This window comes from Zonotrichia leucophrys, chromosome 1A, assembly GCF_028769735.1.
Source record: "Zonotrichia leucophrys gambelii isolate GWCS_2022_RI chromosome 1A, RI_Zleu_2.0, whole genome shotgun sequence".
Taxonomy (NCBI): Eukaryota; Metazoa; Chordata; class Aves; order Passeriformes; family Passerellidae; genus Zonotrichia; species Zonotrichia leucophrys.
This window is the reverse complement of record NC_088170.1, coordinates 72,398,969-72,424,517: the sequence shown is the minus strand read 5'-3', so window position 1 is coordinate 72,424,517 and position 25,549 is coordinate 72,398,969. Positions and strand designations below refer to the sequence as shown.

The following is a 25,549-nucleotide window of genomic DNA, read 5'->3' as shown; positions in this document are numbered from 1 at the left end:
TCCGTGTCCAGCTGTGCCCGTTCCTGGGGCCACTCTGTCCCCTCCATGTGACATTCCCGGCTCAGGGGTGGCAGCGATGCCCAGCCCTGATCCCGGATTATGTCCGGAGCCTCGGGAAGTGCCGGGGGGGAACTGGGGGTGACAGATGGGTGACGGGGGGTGGTGACATCTGTGCCAGCTGCTGCTGCTGCCACCCCGGCCTGCCCGGGGTGGGAACTGAGGCTGGAAAATCCCCTGGGATCGATCCAGCAGGGCAAGGCCACCCTCCTGTGTCCCCAAGTGTCACATCCATGGGGCTGGAAACCCGTGTGGGGATTGCGATCCCAAACATTTTCCGGGAAGAGTTTTCCCAAATTTTCCAAAGGTGGCTCCGGTGAGGCCCCGTCCGGAATCCGGGAGAGCCCTGGAGGGGCTGGAATGGGGCCAGGGAAGGGAACAGGGCTGGGAAGGGCTGGAAAATTCCAGAGGGCTTTGGGAGGGGACTGGAAAACTCCAGAGAGGTTTGGGATTAGGGCTGGAAAACTCTGGAGGGATTTGAGATTTAGGCTGGAAAACTCCAGAGGGGTTTGGGATTTGGATTGGAAAACTCTGGAGGGATTTGGGATTTGGGCTGGAAAACTCCAGCTGGATTTGGGATTTGGGCTCAGCCTGGAGCAGAGGCGGCTCCAGGGCTCCTTCAGGACGGGCTCTGGCTCATCCCGGGATTCTCAGGGAAGCTTCTGGAAGCCCTGGGCTGCCCTGGGGCTCCCTCATTCCCGAGGGATTTCCCTTTGCTTCCCAGATTTCCATCGGGCCTGGGCTGGGCTTGCGGCTGGGCTGTGCCAGGTGCTCCCAGATCTGGGATTTCCCAGCTTTGGCTTTTCCCAAAGGGAAATTCCTTTTTTTTTTGGGTGGAATCTCAGCTCCAGCCGCTCCAGCTGCTGCTCCAGGAGCTGATGTTCCATGTTGGGGTGGGAAGTGGCGGGGGTTGGATGTGGAGAAGGGCTGGGATTTGGGGATGAGGAGACCCTGTGGCTCCATGGGAAGGACTCAGCTGGAAGTGAAAGGGAAAGGGGAAAACTTGGGATAAGGAGGGCAGGAAGGATTGAATGGGTGGATTTTCCTCAGGCTGGATTCTCCCAGTGGGAATTTCTCCCATTTTTCAGAGCTGTGGTGGATCCAGGCGGATCCCTGGGATCCATTCTGGGAGCCAAAGATTTGGGATCAACCTGGGGTGCAATTCATGGATCCTGGGAATGGAAACGCTTGGAAAACTTCCTGGGCTGTGCTTGTGGGATCTCCTGGATCCCGGGGGATCCTTGGGATGGGCTGGGAGGTCTCTCCCAGGCAGACCCCGCCAGGATTGGGGAATGGTGGGATCCTGGCCCATGGAATGCCGGCAGTGCCTCGGGAAGGGCCCCCGAGCCCCCCAGGGATCCGTGCAGGCAGAGCCCGGGAAAAGTGGGATGTGCCCCGGGCTGGGGGCCAGGGCAGCTCCGCTGGGATCGGGGCCGGGATCGGGAATGTCCTTCTGGGCCTGCCCAGCTCCTGCCAGGAGCCAGCGGGGATCGGGATCTGCTCCAGGGAATGAGCCCCGGGAACAGAGGGAGCGGCCTCAGCCTGGGCCAGGGCAGGGTTGGGTTGGAGATTGGGAATTTCTCCATGGAAAGGGGTCAGGCCTTGGCAGGGGCTGCCCAGGGAGCTTTGGAGCCCCATCCCTGGAGGTGTCCAAGGGATTCCTGGAGGTGGCACTCGGGGCTCTGGTGGGGATCGGGCCCAGCTTGGACTCGCTGACCTTGGAGTTCTTTCCCAGCTCAATAATCTGGGAATTCTGTGCTCACACCCCATGAGAATTCCCAGCACATCCCAGTTATCCAGGGAATGAACCCTGGGAAAAGAGGGAGTGGTCTTAGCCTGGGCCAGGGCAGGCCCAGCTCCCGGATTTGGGATCATTTTCCATGGAAATGGGGCCAGGCCTTGGCAGGGGCCAGAGGAATCCGGAACATCCAGAGCAGGATCCCAAAGGAGCATCGAGCCCAGCTTATCCTTGGAAATCCTTGAAGTCCCTTAAAGCCACAATTCCCACTGGAAGTTTGGGAATCCCTGGGCTTGGGAAGATCCTGCTCGGTTTTTATGGAATGTTTTCCCTGTGGAATGGAGCTCAAACACCCCGGGGAGAGCTCCTGGAACCCCAAATCCCTGCTGGGGTGGGGCCGTGTCCCAAAATCCCAAAGGAACGAAGATGGGAATGGGAATGTTGGGGTGGAAACTGGGAATGGGAATGATGGGATTGAGGTGGGAATGGGAATATTGGGGGGAATGGGAATGGTGGGGTGAAGATGGGAGTGGGAAAGGGGTGAACACTGGGAATGTTGGGTTGGAAACTGGGAATGGGGGTGTTGGGATGGATGGGGAAGGAAATGTTTGGATGGACGGATGGATGGATGGGAATGGGGATGTTGGGATGGATGGGAATTTTGGGAAGGGGCACAGGCAGGAGTGGGTCCTGGAGGGGGGTTGGGGTACCCTGGGTGTTCCTTGGGCCCTGTGGTGGCACCAAAGTGGCCTCGGCCTCGCTTGGGGACATGGGGGACACCGAGGGTGTGGGGACATTGAGGGAATTGGGGAACATGGAGGACACTGAGGGAGTGGGGGACACAGGGGACACTGAGGGACCCCACATCCCACGGGTGGCAGTGCGGGGGTCCCATTGCCCGCCCCCCGAACTGGGACCGTCCCTGGTGTCCCCTGCGGCCACCAGCGGCGGCCGCTGTCCCGTCCCGCTGTCAGCACCAGGGACAGCTCCGCTCGCGGGCTCTGCGCGGCTCCCGGCCCGCTCAGCGACCCCATAGAGCGACCCCATAGAGCGCCCCATAGGGCCCGATCCCCTATAGAGCCCTGACCCGTTATAGACCCCCCGATCCCCTATAGACCCCCCGATCCCCTATAGACCCCTGACCCCCTATAGACCCCAGACCCCCTGTGCTCTGCTCCCAGTCCCCACACGGCTGCTGTCCCCTCTTACCGACCCCATAGACCCCCCGAGCCCCGTATGGATCCCTCAGCATCCCTACAGAGCTTCGGGATCCCCTATAGCCCCGCCCTATAGCCCCTATAGCCCCTCTGCCCCCCATACGGCCCCTGTTCCTCTCTCCCGCGTTCAGCACCGCGGACAGCTCCGCCCCGGCCCTGTCACCGCCCCTACAGAGACCCGCCCACCCTATGGACCCCCTGACAACCCTATAAACTGCCCTGCCCCACTACAGAGCCCCGCACCCCCTGTGGACCCCCTGGACACCCTATAAGCCCTCTGGCCCCACTTTAGACCCTCGACCCCTCCTATAGATTCGCTGACCCCACTATAAAACCCCTGATGTCCTATAGACCCTACTGACCCCCTGTCCTTCCCCAGTCCGACCCCTTCCTGCCCCTCCCCATCCCAGGCGATCCCACCCCATCCCAAATCCCCTTCCCTTCCCTTCCCTTCCCTTCCCTTCCCTTCCCTTCCCTTCCCTTCCCTTCCCTTCCCTTCCCTTCCCTTCCCTTCCCTTCCCTTCCCTTCCCTTCCCTTCCCTTCCCTTCCCTTTCCCCTCCCCTCAGGAGATTCCCCCCCCGCCCACCCAGGACCCCTCCCCATTCCCTCCCAATCCCACCCCCATTCCCAGAACTCCCCCAATCCCATCCCACACCCCCAGACCCCTCCTTCTCTGGACCCCCTGGACCGCCCCTCATCCCATCCCATCCCATCCCACCCCATCCCACCCCATCCGATCCCACAACTCCCTCCCTCCCTCCGGCCGCCCCCGCCCCTCCCGGCTCCTCCCTCTCCCCCCGTTATTCCCGCAGCTCCTCCCGCCCCTCTCCCCCCGTTTTCCCGCAGCTCCTCCTCCCTCTCCCCCCGTTCATTCCCGCGGCTCCTCCCGCCCCCCGCCGCTCCCCCGCCGCTCCCGCAGCTCCTCCCGCCGCTCCCCCCCCCGCTCCCGCAGCTCCGCAGTCCGGCGCAGCCCCGGCCGGAGAAAATGGCGGATCGCGCCGAGATGTTCTCGCTCTCCACCTTCCACTCGCTCTCCCCGCCCGGCTGCCGGTGAGCGGGGGACGCGCGGGGGATGCGCGGGTGGGGGATGCGGGGTCGCGCTGCCCTTCCCCTCCCGCCGTGCCGCCCTTGCACCGGGCCTGCGCCCCGGCCCCCCCCGCCCGCCCGTTCACCTTGGGATGCGGGACCGGGGGGGCTCCTCCCGCCCCCCGCCCCAGCGCGGCCCTTCCCGGCGTTACCGGCGCCGCCATCCAGCCCCGGGAGCGCCGCGGGCGGGGGGCGCGGGGTCCCCTCCGTGCCTTCCCCTGCCCGGGGCCCGGAGCCCCCCCGGCCTCGGGGGCCGCCGCATCCCGGGGCCGCTGCGGGAGGAGCCGCCGCCGCCTCTTTGTCTCTCCCGAGGCGCCGCAGCGGCCCCGGGATGGGGACGGGGATGGGGATGGGGGGGCCGGTCCCGGGAGCAGGGGGGGCTCGGCGCGGCCGGGGGGATGCCGAAGGGATCCGGGGGGATCCCGCAGCCGGGACGCCGCACCGGGGCCCCGGGATCGGTCACCTTCCCGCAGGGCCGCCGGGGGTCCCGCGGGGAGGGGACGCGGCGGGGCCCGCCCCGCGCCTGACCTTGGCTGGGTGCGGGGCCGGGGGTCGCGGTGCGGGGCCGGGGGTCGGGGTGCGGGGTTGGGGTGCGGGCTCCGGGCCGGGCTGGCGCACTGCGGGGCCGAGACGCCCGGCAGCGGAATGGGAAGGGCAGGAGGCGGCCCTGAGGGGCACCTGGAGCGCCCCGGGGATGCGGGAGCTGCGGAGAGAGGAGCAGGGGACAGCGGGGCTGCGGGACGTGCCCTTGGCTGGCTGTGGGTGTGCTGGGCAGGGCTCCCCTTCTCTGGGGTGTCCCTGGCCCCAGGATGTCCCCTTCTCTGAGCAACCACGTCTCCAGGATGTCCCCATCCCCAGGATGTTCCCATCTCCAGGATGTCCCCCTTCTCTGAGCAACCACGTCTCCAGGATGTCCCCTTCCCTGAGCATCCCCTTGCTCGGACTGTCCCCTCCCTGAGCATCCCCCATCCCCAGGATGTCCCCTCCCTTAGCATCTACGTTTCCAGGATGTCCCCATCCCCAGGATGTCCCCATCTCCAGGATGTCCCCCTTCTCTGAGCATCTCCATCCCCAGGATGTCCCTTTCTCTGAGCATCCCCTTGCTCGGACTGTCCCCTCCCTGAGCATCCCCATCCCGATGATGTCCCCTTCCCCGAGCATCCCAGGATGTCCCTGTCCCCAGGATGTCCCTGTCGCCGGGCTGTCCCCTTCGCGGCCCGCAGCGCAGCAGGACCCCGGGCTGTCCCTGCCCGCGGTGGCGCAGGGAGGGGACGCCACGGCCTCGCTGGGGCCGCTCGGCCTCGGGGCCGGGCCCTGGGGCAGCCGGGCCCAGTCCGGGGAGCGGGAGCTGTGCCCGGAGCCATCCCAAACCCGGGGCCGCTCCCTGGGGCTCCCCGAGCACGCCGAGATCAGCCGGGAATGGTGACGGGAGAACCCGAACCCGAACCCGGCTGTGCCTTCCCTGAGGAGCCGCGGGCAGAGAGGGGGTGCCCGGTGGGGTGGGACCCCCTGGCCGGAGAGGAGAGGCCGGAATGAGCTGGGAATGCTCCCTCGATGAGGGAATGAATGCCCGAGGTGGGAATGGATGCTCGATTGTGGGGACGCTCCCTCGATGAGGGAATTCCAGGCGCGCACGCAGCCGGGCCTTGCGATGGCTCCCACCTCCCGCTCGGGCCGTGGCAGCCCCAGGTGCCAGCCAGGAGCCCCCGGTCCCCAATTTGGGGTGACCACGGGGTCAGAGCAAGCTCCGGGAGCGGGCGGGGGGTGCCATCCCCTCCCGGTCACTGTGGGGTCCCCTCCCGGCGCTCGGAGCCCCCCCCGGGCGGTGCGCAGGGAGCGGGGCTGGCAGCGATGTGGAAATTCCACCCGCCCGGGGCCTGCGCCGCCGGCAGCGCTCCCCGGGGAGGGAGCCCGGCCCTGGCAGCGCTGGCACCGCCGCTGTCCCTGCCCGGCCCTCCCGGCCCTGGCAGCGCTGGCACCGCCGCTGTCCCTGCCCAGCCCTCCCGGCCCCGTGCCCCCTGCCAGGTGATGCTGGGCGCCTTTGGAGTCCCCTCCGGCCCGTCCCAGCTTGGGGTGATGGTACTGGGATCACTGGGATGCCGTAGGGGTGTGGGGGGTCCTGCAGGTTCCAGCCCTTCCTGATCCCCTCTGTGTGTGCGGGGCTGGGTGAGACCCCCGGCCCTGTCCCCACCCTCGGCTCTGCTCCTGTCCCTCGGTGCCAGCCGGCCCAGGGAGTGTCCCCAAGGTGGGGACGGGCACTGTCCTTGTTCCCGCTGCTCATTGCCGGTGCTGTGTCCCTGTATCCATGGCCGGGGCACTGCATTTGGCCCCAGCCCGGTCCCCTGGGATCCCATCGGGGAGATTGTGGAGCTGGATGGGCTCTCACTGCTGGTTCCATGCCACCACAGTGTCCCCATCCCACTGTGACCACCCCATATCACTGTGCCATTCCCATGCCACCACAGTGTCCCCATCCCACTGTGACCACCCCATCCCACTGTGTCATTCCCACCCCGTGTGACCATCCCAACCCAAAGCAGTGTCCCCATCCCTCCATGTCATTCCTGTCCCACCACAGTGTCCCCACCCCACTGCGGTGTTCCCATCCCATCCCATCCCATCCCATCCCATCCCATCCCATTCCCGTGTCCCCAGCCAGGATCAGGAGTTTCTCCCCACTGAGGAGGGTCCAGGGGTGCAGGAGGGGACCCCGAGGTCCCCACCCCAGGAGGACTCAGCCCCACTGTCCTGTCCCCCTGTGTGCCCACAGGACCCCCATAGACCCCGGGGACAGCAGGGTCCCAGGGTTCTTCCTGCAGGGGGGCAGGCCCCCATATTCTGTGGGGTTGGGGGATGGTTTTGCACAATGTAGGGCTCTGCACCCCAACATCCTGGGTTCTGCACCCCGTAGGGCTCTGCTCCCTGACATCCTGGGTTCTGCACCCCAACATCCTGGACTTTGCACCCCGACATCCTGGGATCTGTGCCCCAATATCCAGGAGTCTGGCCCCCAACACCCCTGGGCTCTGCACCCCAAAAGGCTCTGCTCCCTGACACCCCAAGGCTCTGCTCCTCAGCAATTTTGGGGCTCTGCTCCCCAACAAATCAGGTCTCTGTGCCCCAAAGGGTTCTGCACCCCAACATCCTGAGCTGTGCACCCCAAAGGGCTCTGCACCTTAAAACGCCAGGGTTCTACTCCTTGCCATCCTGGGGTTCTGCACCCCAAAATCACGGGGCTCTGCTCCCTGACATCCTAGGGTTCTGCACCCCAAAACCCCAGGGTTCTGCTCCTCAATACCCCAGGCTCTAACCTATAACCCAACAGGATCTGCGCCCCAAAATCCCAAGGCTCTGTTCCCCAATATCCTAGGGCTCTGTTCCCCAATAGCCCAGGCTCTGGTCCCTATACCCCAGCAGGATCTGCACCCCAATATCCCAAAAAGGTTCTGCACACCAAAAATGTTCTTCCCCACAGCCCAGGGCTCTGCACCCCAACACCCCAGAGTCTGGCACCCTGGAACCCCAAAGTTCCCCAAAGGTTCTGCACACCCCAAAATTTTGTTTCCGACACCCCAGGGCTCTGCACCCCGAAGGACATTCCCTCCCAGCACCCAGGGCTCTGCACCCCAAAAGGCTGCGCTCCCCAAACCCCGGGACCCCTCAGCCCCCCGCCCAGGGCTCCCCTGTCCCTGTGTCCTTTGGGGCCCCGCTCAGCCCCGCTCCCGCTCAGCCCCGGCCCCGGCTCCGTTTCTGCCGCTTTTGCCCCAAATCTGCGCGGATTCGGCGCGGCCGTGCCCTACTTCTGGGAATTATGGGATTAGGGGAATCTTCCTGCCGGGAATCGGGGGCGGCTGCACCGCGGGGGGGACAGGGGACAGCCCTGGGTCCCCCTGGGGGTCTGACCCTGCTGCCACCCTGCGGGCTGGGCCCCCGCACCCGCCCGAGCCCACCGGGCTGTCCCCAACCCCACGGAGGGGGCACAGGGTCCCACTGGTGCCCAGGCGCTGCCACACCCCCGTGGGGACAAGCTGGGCGTCCTGGGTGTCCCCAACCCCATGGAAGGGTGACCAGAGGGTCCCAGTGGCACGCAGGCACTGCCACACACCCTTGGGACTGGAATGGGGGACCCTGGGTGTCCCCAACCCCACGGAAGGTGGGCACAGGGTCCCAGTGGAACCTCGCTGCTACCACACACCCTGGGATGTCTGCAGTCCCCACCCACAGAGGTGACCAGAGGTCCAGTGGACAGGCACCCTGAGACCAAATGGGGGACCCTGGGTGTCCCCAACCCACAGAGGGTGACAGAGGGTCCCAGTGGCACCAGCACCCTGAGACCAAATGGGGGACCTGGGGTCCCCAACCCCACAGAGGGTGACCAAAGGGTCCCAGTGACCCAGGTGCTGCCACACCCTCTGGTCACCAGTGGGGGTCCTGGATGTCCCCAACCCCATGGAAGGTGGGCACAGGGTCCCAGTGGCACCTGGCTTCTGCCACACACCCTGGGGATGGTCCTGCCTGTCCCCAACCCCACAGAGGGTGACCAGAGGGTCCCAGTGGCACCCAGGCACCCTTGAGACCCAAATGGGGGGACCCTGGGTGTCCCCAACCCCACAGAGGGTGACCAAAGGGTCCCAGTGACACCCAGGTGCTGCCACACCCTCCTGGTCACCAGCTGGGGGTCCTGGATGTCCCCAACCCCATGGAAGGTGGGCACAGGGTCCCAGTGGCACCTGGCTGCTGCCACACACCCCTGGGGATGGTCCTGCCTGTCCCCAAACCCACAGAGGGTGACCAGAGGGTCCCAGTGGCACCCAGGCACCCTTGAGACCCAAATGGGGGGACCCTGGGTGTCCCCAACCCCACAGAGGGTGACCAGAGGGTCCCAGTGGCACCCAGGCTGTATCTCCCCCCTCACGGAGCCTCCACCAAACCCCCAGTTTCGGTTTTCTGGCCCCAAACCCTGCCAGGATTTCAGGATTTCGGGATTTCTCTCATTCCGCTGTTCCCGCAGGAGCCGCTGGTTTCCATGGCACCCCCGTTCCCTGGGAATGCGCTCAGGGGTGTCACAGCCTGTGTCCCCTTTGTCACCCCCCAGCCGTGCCGCTGTGACCCCCCCCCCCAGCAGCACAGGCCACCCCAGAGCTGGTGACCGTCCCCTCCCCACCTCGGCTCCGGGGATTCTGTGGGACGGGAATTTGGGACGTGTGGTGGCCTCGGCACCTCCGCCCAGCCGGTGCCACCGCGTGGTGACAGCCGTGGGTGACGTGTGCCCGTGGCTGTCCTGTGCCAGCACCCAGGGGGGACAGGGCTTGGTGCCACGTCCATATGGCACCCGGGGGACACAGGGCTTGGTGCCACGTCCATGTGGCACCCAGAGGTGACAGGGGTGTGGTGACATGTCCCTGTGTTATGGTGACATGTCCCTGTGATTGTCCCATGCTGGCAGGATTATGGTGACATGTCCATGTGGCACCAGAGGTGACAGGGTTGTGGTGCCATGTCCCTGTGGTTGTCCTGTGCCAGCACCCAGAGGTGACAGGGGTGTGGTGCCATGTCCCTGTGATTGTCCCATGCTGGCACTAAGGAGTGGCAGGGTTATGGTGACATGTCCATGTGGCAGCAGGGGTGACAGGGCTGTGGTGACATGTCCCTGTGTTATGGTGACATGTCCCTGTTGTTGTCCTGTGCTGGCACTAAGGGGTGACAGGGTTTGGTGTCACGTCCCTGTGATTGTCCTGTGCCAGCACCCAGAGGTGACAGGGGAATGATGACATATCCATGTGGCACCCAGAGGTGACAGAGCTGTGGTGACATATCCCTGTGTTGTGGTGACATGTCCCTGTTCCAGCATCCAGAGGTGAAAGGGTTGTGGTGACATGTCCACATGTCCTGGTGCCATGTCCATGTGGCACCAGAGGTGACAGTGTCCTGGTGCCATGCCTGTGTGGCACCCAGGGGTGACAGAGTTATGGTGCCATGTCCCTTGTGCTCCCATGCTGAGAGTGCCACCCATACACGGATGGATGTCCCCATGGTGCCACTCTGCTCTCTCGGTGCCATGAGCACCTGGCCGGGTTGTGTCCCCTCTGTCCCCGTGGTGCCACTCTGCTATCACAGTGCCATGAGGGCCTGGCCCGGCTGTCCCTGAGCCGTGTCCCCTCTGTCCCCATGGTGCCCCTCTGCTCTCATGGTGCTGTGAGGGCCTGGCTGTCACTGAGCCGTGTCCCCTGTGTCCCCATGGTGCCCCTCTGCTCTCACAGTGCCATGAGGGCCTGGCTGTCACTGAGCCGTGTCCTCTGTGTCCCCATGGTGTCTCACAGTGCCCAGAGGGCCTGGCCAGGCTGTGTCCCCTGTGTCCCCATGGTGCCACTCTACTCTCACCGTGCCATGAGGGCCTGGCTGTCACTGAGCCGTGTCCCCTCTGTCCCCATGGTGTCTCACAGTGCCAGGAGAGCCTGGCCAGGCTGTGTCCCCTGTGTCCCCGTGGTGCCACTCTACTCTCATAGTGCCATGAGGGCCAGGCTGTCACTGAGCCGTGTCCCCTGTGTCCCCATGGTGCCCCTCTGCTCTTACAGTGCCATGAGGGCCTGGCTGTCCCTGAGCCGTGTCCCCTCTGTCCCCATGGTGTCTCACAGTGCCAGGAGAGCCTGGCCAGGCTGTGTCCCCTGTGTCCCCATGGTGCCACTCTACTCTCACCGTGCCATGAGGGCCAGGCTGTCGCTGAGCCGTGTCCCCTGTGTCCCCAGGCCCCCCCAGGACATCAGCCTGGAGGAGTTTGATGACGAGGACCTGTCAGAGATCACGGACGACTGCGGCATCGGCCTCAACTACGACTCGGACCACTACGAGAAGGTGCAGGAGCCTGGTGGCCCTTGGGGACACCGCAGGGGCTGTGGGGACACCGGGCTGCCGCCACTCACCCACAGCGGTGCCTTTGCTGGCTCTGTGGGTGCTGAGGCAAAGGGGACGAGCCGGCAGTCCCTTGTCCCTTCAGGCCACCCCAGCGGGGACTGGGGACGCTGCCACCCCTCGGTGGCAGTGGGGGTGGCCCGCGCTGTCCCCTGGTCCCTGACACGGTGCCGCCCGCAGGACTGCCTGGTGCTGGAGCGCGGGGAGCAGCCGCACCCCGTGTGCACCTTCCAGGACGACTTCCAGGAGTTCGAGATGATCGACGACAACGACGACGACGACGACGAGGAAGAGGAGGAGGAGGAAGGCAACGAGCTGGAGGCGCCGCCGTCCCCCTCGGCCTCGCCCATCCCCTCGCCCGCCCTGGAGGAGACGCAGAAGCATCGCCCCACCACGCTCAACCTGACGGCCCCGGGCACCCAGGTGAGGCCAGGCTGGCCGCAGGTGTCCCCTTGTCCTGGGGTCACTGTCCCCATGGCTCCCGGGGTCACTGTCCCCATTCCCCCCGGGGGCTGTGTCCCCATCCATCCCGGGGTCACTGTCCCCATGGCTCCCTGGGGTCTGTGTCCCTTCCCCCGGGGGTCACTGTCCCATCCCCCCGGAATCTGTGTCCCCATCCCCCCCAGAGGTCACTGTCCCTTCCCTTCAGTGGTCACTGTCCCCATCCCCCCAGAATCTGTGTCCCTTCCCCTCCATGGTCACTGTCTCACCCCCTTTAGGTCACTGTCCCTGTCCCCCCCTGGGGGTCACTGTCCCTTCCCTTCTGCAGTCACTGTCCGCAGTCCCCCTGTGGTCACTGTCCCTTCCCTTCCGTGGTCACTGTCCCCTCTCGGGGGTCACTGTCCCTTCCCTTCCATGGTCACTGTCCCCTCCCGGGGGTCACTGTCCCTTCCCTTCCATGGTCACTGTCCCTTCCCTTCCATGGTCACTGTCCCCCCGCCTTGGGTCACTGTCCCCTCCCTCCCTCCCGGTGCTCTCCGTCCCCGGTGCCCCCCCCACGCCGTGTCCCCCGTTTTGCAGGGCTCGGGGCTCCCGGGGTGTCCCCCCGGCCGTGTCGCCGCAGGGATGTCCCCGTGTCGCGGCGCAGGCGCCGCCGCAGTGTGTGGGAAGCGGCTGCACCGCCGGCGTTGCCAGGGAACCGCGGGCGCTCGGGAATTTCGGGGCCCCCCCCTTTTCCCGGGAGGGCCCCGCGCGCTGCCGGCCTGGGGGGGGGGGAGCCCGGGGGGTGGCGGTCACCGAGAGGGGACAGAGGGGACAGAGCCCGGGGGTCCTGCCCTGCCCGGCCAGGCCGGGTCCCTGCGTGGCCCCGTCATCCCTTGGAAGGGGCGGGTGGGGCCCCTGGATCTGCCCCATCGCGGGGTCCCGGGAGGAGGCGACATCCTGGTCCTTGGGCCCTGTGTCCCTGTGTCCCCACAGAACACATCCCTGTGTCCCTGTCGCCCCTGCAGCCATCCCTGTGTCCCCACAGAACACATCCCTGTGTCCCCCCTGCAGCCATCCCTGTGTCCCCTTGCAGCCATCTCTGTGTCCCCACAGAACACATCCCTGTGTCCCCTTGCAGCCATCCCTGTGTCCCCACAGAACACATCCCTGTGTCCCCCCTGCAGCCATCCCTGTGTCCCCATGCCTTGTCCCCTGTCTTTAACCCTTTCACCACCCTTCACTTGTCCTCCCCCAACGTGTCCCCCATCCCTGTCCCCTCTGGCACGTGTCCCCATTTCCTTCATCACTCACTCCCATCTCTGCCATCCCTGTCCCTCCTGCACCCATTCCCATCCCTGTCCCCGCTAGGACCCATCCCCATTTCCCCATTCCCACATCCCCCCAGTCCCATCTCCCATCCCCATCTCGTCCCATTCCCATCTCCCCTATTCCCATATCTCCCTTTTCTCACATCCCCCATTCCCAGCTCCCCCATTCCCGTATCCCCCCATCCCCATATCCCTGCCCCCTCTGTGCCCACCCCAGTCCCTGTCAGGGCCACCCCGCTTGGTTCCCCACGGCCCGGCCGCGCTCCCTAATCCCCGCTCCCGCCGGGATGTGCCGGGATTAGCGCTGCCCGCGCTTCCCGGCGGGACTAATCCCGCTGCAGCTGCCGCCGCCACATTCCCGAACATCCCGGGGCTCCCCACACCCCTGCGAGCCGGGGCCCTGCTCCTGGGGTCCCACACACGGCTGTCCCGTGGTCAGCGCCCTGCTGGCCTTGTCCCCGGGGTGGGCACCGTGCCACCCGTGCCGTGCTGTGCCATGCCCCTGGCATGCTCCGGCGGGCAGGGGATGCAGGGATGGATGCGGCGGCCCTAATCCGGATAAACCCGCGCACGTGGCACGGGGGCTGCCAGGCACCCCAGAGCTGTCCCTGTGGCACCCCCGGGACCATGCCCACCCCCGGCACCCCTCCCGTACCCCCATCCCTGTCCCCACATTCCCCACTCCCTTCCCTGTCCCCCAGTGCCCATCCCTGGGGGTGTCCCCCTATCCCTGTCCCCTCCTGCACCCATTCCCATCCCTGCTCCCCCCTAGGACCCATTCCCACATCCCCCATTCCCACATCCCCCATATCCCCATGCCCCCATCCCTGTCCCCTCCTGCACCCATTCCCATCCCTGTCCCCCCTAGGACCCATATCCCACATCCCCCATTCCCGTACCCCCCATATTCCTCATCCTCCACATCCCCCATATCCCAATCCCCATTTCCACATCCCCATATCCCCATTCCCCCACCCCCATCCCGGTGTCCCCCCATCCCTGTCCCCCACATCCCCCATATCCCTATCCCCCATATCCCCATCCCCATTCCCACGCCCCCATCCCGGTGTCCCCCCATCCCGGTGTCCCCCCATCCCTATCCCCCATATCCCTATCCCCCATATCCCCATCCCCATTCCCACGCCCCCATCCCGGTGTCCCCCCATCCCGGTGTCCCCCCATCCCTGTCCCCCACATCCCCCATATCCCTATCCCCCATATCCCCATCCCCATTCCCACGCCCCCATCCCGGTGTCCCCCCGGTGTCCCCGAGCGCTCCCAGGGTCAGGGGTCCCCACTGACCCCCCGGCCCCGCTGTCCCCGCAGGATTCCCTGAACAACAACGGCGGCTTCGCCCCGCCCGCGCCGCGCCCCAGCTGGCAGGACGCGCTGCTGCACTCCTCCTCCTCCTCCTCTTCCTCACACACCGGTGAGCAAGGGGTGACAGTGGGGCTGTGACAATGGTACGGTGACAGTGGGGCTGTGTCAGTGGCAGGATGACATGGGGCTGTGCCAACCCAGGTGTGCCAGTGGGGCTGTGCCAACGTGGGTGTGACATTTGGGCTATGATAATGGGGCTGTGCCGGTGGGGCTGTGCCAATACGGGTGTGACAGTGGGGCTGTGACATGCAGGTGTGACATTGGTGTTGTGCCAATGGGGCTGTGACAATGCAGGTGTGACAATGCAGGTATGACATTTGGGCATGTGACAGTGGGGCTGTGCCAACGCGGGTGTGACAGCAGGACTGGGACAATGGGGCTGTGCCAACGTGGGCGTGACAATGCAGGTGTGCCAGCGGGGCTGTGCCAACGGGGCTGTGCCAATGGGATGTGACAGTGGGGCTGTGTCAGTGGCAAGGTGACAGTGGGGCTGTGCCAATGCGGGTGTGACAATGCAGGTGTGACAATGGGGCTGTGACAATGCAGGTGTGACAATGGCAGGGTGACAGTGGGGCTGTGCCATCGCGGGTGTGACATTTGTGCATGTGACAATGGGGCTGTGCTAAGGCGGGTGTGACAATGGGGCTGTGCTAAGGCGGGTGTGACAATGCAGGTGTGACAGTGGGGCTGTGACAGTGGAACTGTGCCAACACGGGTGTGACAATGGGGCTGTGTCAAGGCGGGTGTGACAATGCAGGTGTGACAGTGGGGCTGTGCCATCGCGGGTGTGACAGTGGGGCTGTGACATTGCAGGTGTGACAATGGGGCTGTGACAATGGTAGGGTGACAGTGGGGCTGTGCCATCGCGGGTGTGACATTTGTGCATGTGACAGTGGGGCTGTGCCAATGTGGGTGTGACAGTGGGGCTGTGCCAATGCGGGTGTGACAATGGGGCTGTGCCAACGCGGGTGTGACAATGGGGCTGTGCCAATGCAGGTGTGACAGTGGGGCTGTGACAATGGCGGGGTGACAGTGGGGCTGTGCCATCGCGGGTGTGACATTTGTGCATGTGACAATGGGGCTGTGCTAAGGCGGGTGTGACAATGCAGGTGTGACAATGGGGCTGTGACAATGGTAGGGTGACAGTGGGGCTGTGCCAATGGGATGTGCCAATGGGGTTGTGTCAGTGGCAAGGTGACAGTGGGGCTGTGCCAATGCGGGTGTGACAATGCAGGTGTGAGCATAGGACTGTGACAATGCAGGTGTGACAATGGCGGGGTGACAATGGGGCTGTGCCAACGTGGGTGTGACAATGCAGGTGTGACAGTGGGCTGTGCCAATGCGGGTGTGACAATGGCGGGGTGACAATGGGGCTGTGCCATCGCGGGTGTGCTGCCGGCTCCCGCGGGGTGACGCCGGCTCCGTGTCCCCTCCCCGCAGGACACTCGTCCCCCCACGCCTGCATCCTGGACGGACCCTGCCTGGAGAGCCCGCCGGGCCCCGGGGGGGCTCCCCCCTCGCTGCCGCCCTCCCCCCTGGACTCGCAAGGCAACAGCCCCGAGTCCCTGGCACATGGTAACCCATCGCCCCCGAGAGCCGCGCCCGATTTTAACATGAACCTCATCTCCGCTGCGCTCCGAGCTCCGCTCTCCCCGCCGCGCCCCCGCCAGCCGCCCCCGCCTCCTCACCCCTGTCTCTCTCCAACAGGGCCCGCGGCTCCCCCCGGCGCCCCCGAGGCCGCCCCCCCGCCCCAGGCCGCCCCCCAGGCCCCCACGCAGCCCCAGGGCGGCGGCAGCCCGGGGTCCCCCCGCCCGCAGCCGCAGCCGCGGCCTCCCCGGCCGGAGCGGGACGGGGCTCCCGCGGAGCCGCTCAGCTCCGACGGGGAGGGCGCCCAGTCCGGCCGGGCCGCCAGCGTGCGCGGCCACCCCTCGGGCTCCTCGGAGACCACGTCGCCCTCCTCGGACCCGGGCATCGAGGCCGACCTCACGAGCCGCACGGCCAAGCCCTTCCTGCCCGGCGGGCGGCGCGGGGACGAGCTCAGCTCGCCCGGCTCTGACTCGGACGTGGACGGGGAGCTCGAGGCGGCTTTCGCCGGCGGGCGCCTGGTCAGCAACATGATCTCGTCCATCTCGGAGACCGAGCTGGACCTCAGCAGCGACAGCAGCAGCGGCCGCTCGTCCCACCTGACCAACTCCATCGAGGAGGCCAGCTCGCCCGGCTCCGAGGGAGAGCTGGAGCCCGAGCTGGAGGCGCCCGGCCTGCTGGGCATCAAGGACTCGCTGCTGCTGGACAAGGGCAAGGAGGACGAGGAGGAGCCGGCCGAGAGGGGCCCGCCGGAGCGCGGCGTGCTCAGGAGGGAGAGCCTGGCCGAGCTGAAGATGGACGCCTACTACGACAGCCTGGACCCGGCCGACGGCCCCGCGCCCGAGGGCCAGACCGAGGTGTCCAGCGCCAGCCCCCTGGACCTGAAGATCGACCCCGACCACAGCCTGGAGAGCATCCGCCGCTCCTTCTACCTGCCCGTGGGGCCCAAGCTGATGCCTGAGGCGGACGAAGAGGACAACAGCGAGTACGACTCCGACTCGGAGTCGGAGCCCGACCTGAGCGAGGACTCGGACTCGCCGTGGCTGCTCAGCAACCTGGTGAACAAGATGATCTCGGAGGGCTCGTACCCCATCAAGTGCCCGGACGAGTGCTTCCAGAACAGCCACTCGCTGTGCGACACCATCTCTCCCGCCTCCGACCTGGAGCCCGAGATCCTGAGCGAGGCGCTGGACGAGGAGCCGGGCCCGCGGGACTCGCCGGCGGCGCTGGCGGACACGGCAGCAGGGACACGGTGCCAGCGCGGCGCCATCGAGCTGGTGGACATGGAGACGCTGCGCAGCTCCCTGGCCGAGGCCGAGCACGCGGCCGCCGAGCCGCCGCCGGAGCCGCCGGCCGAGGAGCCGGGGCCCTTCCTGTTCCTCAGCAACCCCACCAACGACACCATCGCGCCCGTGTGCCCCGGCCGCCCCGTCGCCCTCGGCCGCCTGGACGCCTCCGAGGTCCTGGCCACCCTGGGCTGCCGCCCGGCCTCGCTGCCACGGGCGTCCCCCGGCGCCGAGCCCGCCGTCAGCGGCGGCGATCGCAGCCCCGCCAGCCCCCGGCGCTGGGCCCTCGACGGCGACCTGGACTCGGGCGTGCTGGAGGCCGACTCCATGATCGACGACGTCCGGTTAGCGCCCGACGCCGACCCCGCCGCGCTGGACGTGTCCACGGCCAAGACCAACCGCGGCTTCGCCATGGCCTTGGAGGAGGCCGAGCCGGCCTTGGTGGCCTCGCGTCGGGGCAGCCCGGCCGGGGAGGCGCCGGAGCCGCCGGAGCCACCGGCGCTGGACGAGTCGCTGGCCTACGACTCGGTCAAGTACACGCTGGTGGTGGACGAGCACACGCAGCTGGAGCTGGTCAGCCTGCGGCGCTGCACGTCCGTGCTCAGCGACGACAGCGACATCCTGAGGGCCTGTGACGACGAGGTGGCCTTTGGGGACGGGCTGGTGGCCCCCGACGCGCGCAGCTCCTCCGAGGACTCGTCCCCCGAGGCCGACCTGCAGTTCTCCAAGAAGTTCCTCAACGTCTTCGTCAACAGCACCTCACGCTCCTCCAGTAAGTGGCGGTGCCGTGTCGTGACACGTCGTGACATGTCGCGGTGTCCTGGGCTGGTCTGGGTGACCTTGGCACACTGGCTGCCCTCCGTGTCCTGCCCCAGCCATTCCCATGTACCCTGTTGTGGCATGTCGCAACATGTCACTGGCATGTCACGACATGTCACAGCATGTCCCAGTATGTCACAGGATGTCGTGACATGTTGTGCCGTGCTGTCCCAGCTCTTCTCACACCAGCTGCCCTCTCTGTCCTGTCCCTGGCACCATTCCTGCGTGCCGTGCCATGCCATGCCATGCCATGCCATGATATGTCACGGCATGTCGTGACATGTCACGGGAGATGAGGCAGGCTCACAGTGACCACAGGGGTCCCCGGCCCTACTCTGCTGGGCAGGGCCCAGGTGGGACCCCCAGGATGGTTCTGACCCCACGAGTGCCCCCCAGGACATGGGTGGGGGTGTCCCTGTGGGAGTGGCAGCTGTCCCCCGTGTCCCTGTGGGGGTGGACACTGTCCCCATGTCCCATGGGGGTGGCAGCTGTCCCGTGTCCCTGTGGGGGTGGACACTGTCCCCTTGTCCCATGGGTGTGGCAGCTGTCCCGTGTCCCTGTGGGGGTTCACACTGTCCCCATGTCCCATGGGGGTGGCAGCTGTCCCCCGTGTCCCTGTGGGGGTGGACACTGTCCCCATGTCCCATGGGTGTGGCAGCTGTCCCCCGTGTCCCTGTGGGGGTGGACACTGTCCCCATGTCCCATGGGTGTGGCAGCTGTCCCGTGTCCCTGTGGGGGTGGACACTGTCCCCATGTCCCATGGGGGTGGCAGCTGTCCCCCGTGTCCCTGGCATCGCTGTCCCCACAGGCACAGAGTCCTTCGGGCTGTTCTCCTGCATGGTGAACGGCGAGGAGCGGGAGCAGACCCACCGCGCTGTCTTCAGGTGAGGCCACCCCAGGTGACACCCAAGGTGACACACGGCCCCTGCCAGGGACACCCAGGGCCCTGCAGTGCCACCCCAGGGCCCCCTGTGCGCTGCTGGGGTGGCTGTCCCTGGGCTCTGGGGGTGTCATGTCCCCCCAGAGCTGCTACAGGGTTTGGGGGCGACCACAACATCGGGGTGGGGTCTGAGCATGGGGGATGAGGAGGGGATGAAGGGGACAGGGCTGTGGGTTTGGGGGTGATCCGGAGGGGAAGGGATGTGGGTCTGGGTTTGGGGGTGACCCGGAGGGGAAGGGAGTGTGGGTCTGGGTTTGGGGGTGATCCGGAGGGGAAGGGATGTGGGTCTGGGTTTGGGGGTGACCCGGAGGGGAAGGGAGTGTGGGTCTGGGTTTGGGGGTGATCCGGAGGGGAAGGGATGTGGGTCTGGGTTTGGGGGTGACCAGGAGGGGAAGGGGTGTAGCAGGGTGGATTTTTGGTGAATGGCTGAGGGCAGTGGCTTTGGGGGTGATGAGAAGATGAATGGAGTGGCTTTGGGGCTGACCACGGGGTCAGGGCAGTGGCTTTGGGGCTGACCACGAGGTGAGGGCTGTGACTGGGGCTGAGGTCAGGGCAGTGAGTTTGGGGCTGACCAGGAGGGCAAGGCATTGACTTTGGGTTGACCAGGTCAGAGCTGTGGCTTTTGGAGGGCTGACCTGGAGGTCAGGGCAGTGGCTTTGGGCTGACCAGAAGATCAGGGCAGTGGCTTTGGGCTGACCTGGAGGTCAGGGCAGTGAGTTTGGGGCTGACCACGAGATTAAGGCTGTGAGTTTGGGGCTGACCAGGACATCAAGACTGTGAGTTTGGGGCTGACCAGGAGGTCAGGGTCATGGCTTTGGGGCTGACCAGGAGCTCAGAGCAGTGACTTTGGGCTGATCAGGAGGGCAGAGCCATGGCTTTGGTGCTGCCCACGAGGTCAGAGCCGTGACTTTGGGGAGGTGATGGTGACCTGAGGGTACCGAGCTGTGGCTTTGGGGCTGCCCAGGACATCATGGCAGTGGCTTTGGCGCTGCCCACGAGGTCAGAGCAGTGACTTTGGGGCTGCCCAGGACATCAAGACTGTGAGTTTGGGGCTGACCAGGAGGTCAGGGTCGTGGCTTTGGGGCTGACCAGAACATCATGGCAGTGACTTTGGGCTGCCCAGGAGGTCAGGGCAGTGACTTTGGGCTGCCCACGAGGTCAGAGCAGTGACTTTGGGGAGGTGATGGTGACCTGAGGGTACCGAGCTGTGACTTTGGCGCTGCCCAGGACATCATGGCAGTGACTTTGGGGCTGCCCACGAGGTCAGAGCAGTGACTTTGGGGCTGCCCAGGACATCATGGCAGTGGCTTTGGGGCTGCCCAGAACATCATGGCAGTGGCTTTGGCGCTGCCCACGAGGTCAGAGCAGTGGCTTTGGTGCTGCCCACGAGGTCAGAGCAGTGGCTTTGGCGCTGCCCAGGACATCATGGCAGTGGCTTTGGTGCTGCCCACGAGGTCAGAGCAGTGACTTTGGGCTGCCCAGGACATCATGGCAGTGGCTTTGGGCTGCCCAGGACATTATGGCAGTGGCTTTGGTGTTGCCCACGAGGTCAGAGCAGTGACTTTGGGCTGCCCAGGACATCATGGCAGTGACTTTGGGCTGCCCACGAGGTCAGAGCCGTGACTTTGGGGAGGTGATGGTGACCTGAGGGTACTGAGCTGTGGCTTGGGCCTCCCCAGGACATCATGGCAGTGGCTTTGGGCTGCCCACGAGGTCAGAGCAGTGGCTTTGGGCTGCCCAGGATGTCATGGCAGTGGCTTTGGGCTGCCCAGGACATCGTGGCAGTGGCTTTGGCGCTGCCCACGTCCCCACGCCGTCCCCCCGCGCGTCCCCCCAGGTTCATCCCGCGGCACGAGGACGAGCTGGAGCTGGACGTGGACGATCCCATCCTGGTGGAGCTGGAGGAGGACGATTACTGGTACCGGGGCTACAACATGCGCACGGGCGAGCGCGGCATCTTCCCCGCCTTCTACGCCCACGAGGTGGTGGGGCAGGCCCGCGACGCCGTCGGTACGAGCCGGGACCCCCGCACTGGGCAGGGGCTGGGGGCTTGGGGAGCCTCCCTGGGAAAAACCAGATTGGCTCTTTAACGTCTTTCATTTTTCATAGGGGATAAAAGCGTTGGGGTGTGGCCGCAGCTAGGTCACGCTGCTTTATTATGATAATTTTTCTTTTTCTATATTTATTTTTCTATATGTATTTTTCTACATTTATTTTTATATATATTTCTTTATAAATATCTATATATATTTATATATATATTTCTACATTTATTTCTATATATATTTCTACTTTTATTTCTCTATTTATCTCTATATTTATTTCTATATTTTTCTATAGTGATTTTCTTTCTATATTGATTTCTCTATATTTATCTTGCTGTGTTTATATTTCGATTTTTATTTCTATATATTTATTTCTACAATTATTTCTATATTTATTTCTCTATATATTTCTACATTTATTTCTATATATATTTCTACCTTTATTTCTCTATTTATCTCTATATTTATTTCTATATTTTTCTATATTTTTTATAGTGATTTTCTTTCTATATTGATTTCTCTATATTTATCTTGCTATATTTATTTTTCGATTTTTATTTCTATATATTTATTTCTACAAGTATTTCTATATATATTTCTATATATATTTCTACATTTATTTCTATATATATTTCTACATTTATTTCTCTATATATTTCTACCTTTATTTCTCTATTTATCTCTATATTTATTTCTATATTTTTCTATAGTGATTTTCTTTCTATATTGATTTCTCTATATTTATCTTGCTGTGTTTATATTTCGATTTTTATTTCTATATATTTATTTCTACAATTATTTCTATATTTATTTCTCTATATATTTCTACATTTATTTTTCTATATATCTCTATATTTATTTCTATATTTTTCTATATTTTTTTATATTGATTTTCTTTCTATATTGATTTCTCTATATTTATCTTGCTGTATTTATATTTCGATTTTTATTTCTATATATTTATTTCTACAATTATTTCTATATTTATTTCTCTATATATTTCTATATTTATTTCTATATGTATTTCTACAGTTCTTTCTCTATTTATCTCTATATTTATTTCTATATTTTTCTATATTTTTTTATATTGATTTTCTTTCTATATTGATTTCTCTATATTTATCTTGCTGTGTTTATATTTCGATTTTTATTTCTATATATATTTATTTCTACAATTATTTCTATATTTATTTCTCTATATATTTCTACATTTATTTCTAGATATATTTCTACTTTTATTTCTCTATTTATCTCTATATTTATTTCTATATTTTTCTATATTTTTCTATATTTTTCTATATTTTTTTAATATTGATTTTCTTTCTATATTGATTTCTCTATATTTATCTTGCTGTGTTTATATTTTGATTTTTATTTCTATATATATTTATTTCTACAATTATTTCTATATTTATTTCTCTATATATTTCTACCTTTATTTCTCTATTTATCTCTATATTTATTTCTATATTTTTCTATATTTTTTATAGTGATTTTCTTTCTATATTGATTTCTCTATATTTATCTTGCTGTGTTTATATTTTGATTTTTATTTCTATATATATTTATTTCTACAATTATTTCTATATTTATTTCTCTATATATTTCTACATTTCTTTCTCTATTTATCTCTATATTTATTTCTATTATTTTCATATTTTTCTATATTGATTTTCTTTCTATATTGATTTCTCTATATTTTTCTATTTTTATTTTTTCTATATTTCTTTCTATATTTATCTCTATATTTATTTCTATATTTATTTCTCTTATTTCTATATTTATTTTTCTATATTGATTTTCTTTCTATATTGATTTTTCTACATTTATTTCTGCATTTATTTCTCTGTTTATTTCTACGTTTATCTCTATGTTTATTTCTATATTTACCTTTACATTTATCTCTACATTTATCTCTATATTTATTTCTATTACTTTCATATTTTTCTATATTGATTTTTTTCTATATCGATTTTCTATATTAACTTCATTTATTCCATATTAACTAATACATTATTTATTTTTATATCATATATAAATTATATATTATTCATATTGTATTGATTGCATACCTATTTAGGAGGATTATATATATTTAATAGTTTCTTTGAGTTCTTTAACATCCTCTGGGAAATTTTAGTTTGGTTCCACCCCTGACCCATGGTGCAAGAGTGAATATTTGATTTTTGGGAGTGGTGAATGACATTTTTTCCCAATGTTTTTGCTATTTTTTCACAATGAATATGTCATTTCTTCACAAGAAACAAACGGGGAGTTATTGATAGTTGAAGGGTCACTGCCAGAAATCTTTTTACATCTTTTTTCCCCCATATTATCTGTGTGGTTTTTTTAATGTTATTTAACCACACAGAGAATTTTAGTTATTTTACTTATCCGAGTTATTCTTATTTTTCTCAGATAGTTCCAAAAATAAAATAATTAGTTAGTATTTAATAACTAATTGTATGTGTACTATGTGTGCTGTGTGCTATACAATTAATTTTTACTTGTTGTAAAAGTTATTGTTATAGCACACCGCACGTAGCTTCTATATTAATATTTTGTGAAAGCAAAATTTAAAATAATTACACTTTAAGCTAATCTATCCATCTATAATATAAATTTATATGTAATTATATGTATATAAATAAGACATATACAGTATGTATATATAATACATACATACTGTATGTATATGTATATACATACATATACAGTATGTATATATAATTTATATACATACTGTATATGTATATAAATTTATATGTAATTTATATGTAATTTATTATTTTAAAAAATAATAATATATGTATTTATGGCACCAAAATATGCAATCTACACCAAGATTAGGGTATTGACCACAAAAGGATGACAAATTATATAAAAACTGACAAATTATATCAAATTATATGAAAAATAGTTAAAAAGAGATTTAATTATTTATTATACTTGCAAAGAGATTACAAATTTTAATTATATTAAAATAATTTGCAAAAGTTAACATATAAGAAATAATACATTAGAAAGTTATATAGTATATAATAATATATAAATGTAATCTACATAAAAATATTTAAATGATATATAAATAATATAAAATGTATGACTATAGAAAGATATATAAATTATGTATTATATATAATAGTAATAGATAATATCAAATATGTAAATAAGCAATATATATGTAATGTAGAATTAATGATCTATAAAAATAATATAGGATAAATAATATATATACATATATATATAAAAATATATAATAATAAATACTATTGTATAAATTTAATATAAAAATATAAATAATATATAAAGAATAAATAATATGTAAATACTATATAAAATATATAAATAAAAATTATATATAACGTATATATTATCTAAAAATAATGTATAAGTTAATATAGAATAAGCAAAGTCAATGTAGAATAAATAATCTATATAATTTAAACAGAGATTACAAACTACTAAATCAAAATAATTTTCAAAAGTTAATATAGGATAAATAATATATTAAAATATATAAAAAAGAAATATAAATATATAACAATAAATACCAATATTTAAATTTAATATATAAAAATATAAATATATAAGGAATAAACTATATGTAACTACTATATAAAATATAGAAATATAGAAATAATATGTAATTTATATATATTATGAAAATAAGTAATGTATAAAGTAATATAGAAAAAATAATGTTAATATAGGATAAATAATATATTAAAATACAATAAAAAAGATATATGAATATATAATGATAAATAATGATATATAAATTTATATACATAAATTATATACATATATAATGTATAAAATGTAAAATATACATTTTTACATATATACATATATTTACATATATGTATTATATATAAATATGTATATTTTACATTTTATAGTGTTTATAATATATAAACACTATTAAAATGTAAAAATAATACATATTTTTTATATAAAAATAAATGATGTATAAATAATATAGAATAAATAATCTACAGGATTTAAACAGAGGTTACAAACGGTACTAAATTACAAGAATTTGCAGAAGTTAATTCAGAGTAGTGCCAGCCAGTGACTGCCATGGCCCTCTTATCCAGCAGGACACGAGCCAGCAGTGTGCCCTGGTGCCCAAGGACCCGGTGCCACCTGGCAGTGCCACAATGGAGGGCACAGCAGGGAGGTCACTGTGCCCCGGTGCCACCTGGCTGTGCCACAATGGAGGGCACAGCAGCAGGGAGGTCACTGTGCCCTGGTGGCCAAGGACCCGGTGCCACCTGGCTGTGCCACAATGGAGGGCACAGCAGGGAGGTCACTGTGCCCTGGTGCCCAAGGACCCGGTGCCACCTGGCTGTGCCACAATGGAGGGCACAGCAGGGAGGTCACTGTGCCCAAGGACCCGGTGCCACCTGGCTGTGCCACAATGGAGGGCACAGCAGGGAGGTCACTGTGCCCTGGTGGCCAAGGACCCAGTGCCACCTGGCAGTGCCACAATGCAGGGCACAGCAGCAGGGAGGTCACTGTGCCCTGGTGCCCAAGGACCCGGTGCCACCTGGCAGTGCCACAATGGAGGGCACAGCAGGGAGGTCACTGTGCCCTGGTGGGGTGCCCAAGGACCCGGTGCCACCTGGCTGTGCCACAGCGGAGGGACAGCAGGGAGGTCACTGTGCCCTGGTGCCCAAGGACCCGGTGCCACCTGGCAGTGCCACAATGCAGGGCACAGCAGGGAGGTCACT

The 25,549-nt window shown here is 58.4% G+C and overlaps 1 protein-coding gene across 1 annotated transcript in view; it reads left to right on the top strand.

Moving 5' to 3' along the window:
- The first annotated feature begins 3,920 nt into the window (after positions 1–3,920).
- MAPK8IP2 (mitogen-activated protein kinase 8 interacting protein 2) overlaps positions 3,921–25,549 on the top strand; it is a 31,764-nt gene continuing 10,135 nt past the window's right edge. Inside the window, exons 1-8 of the mRNA XM_064703127.1 lie at positions 3,921–4,063; positions 10,846–10,951; positions 11,189–11,431; positions 14,086–14,188; positions 15,580–15,714; positions 15,847–17,781; positions 18,637–18,712; positions 20,606–20,778. Coding sequence (XP_064559197.1) covers positions 3,999–4,063; positions 10,846–10,951; positions 11,189–11,431; positions 14,086–14,188; positions 15,580–15,714; positions 15,847–17,781; positions 18,637–18,712; positions 20,606–20,778 — 2,836 coding nt within the window. The 5' untranslated portion in view covers positions 3,921–3,998. The remainder of the gene's footprint in view (positions 4,064–10,845; positions 10,952–11,188; positions 11,432–14,085; positions 14,189–15,579; positions 15,715–15,846; positions 17,782–18,636; positions 18,713–20,605; positions 20,779–25,549) is intronic.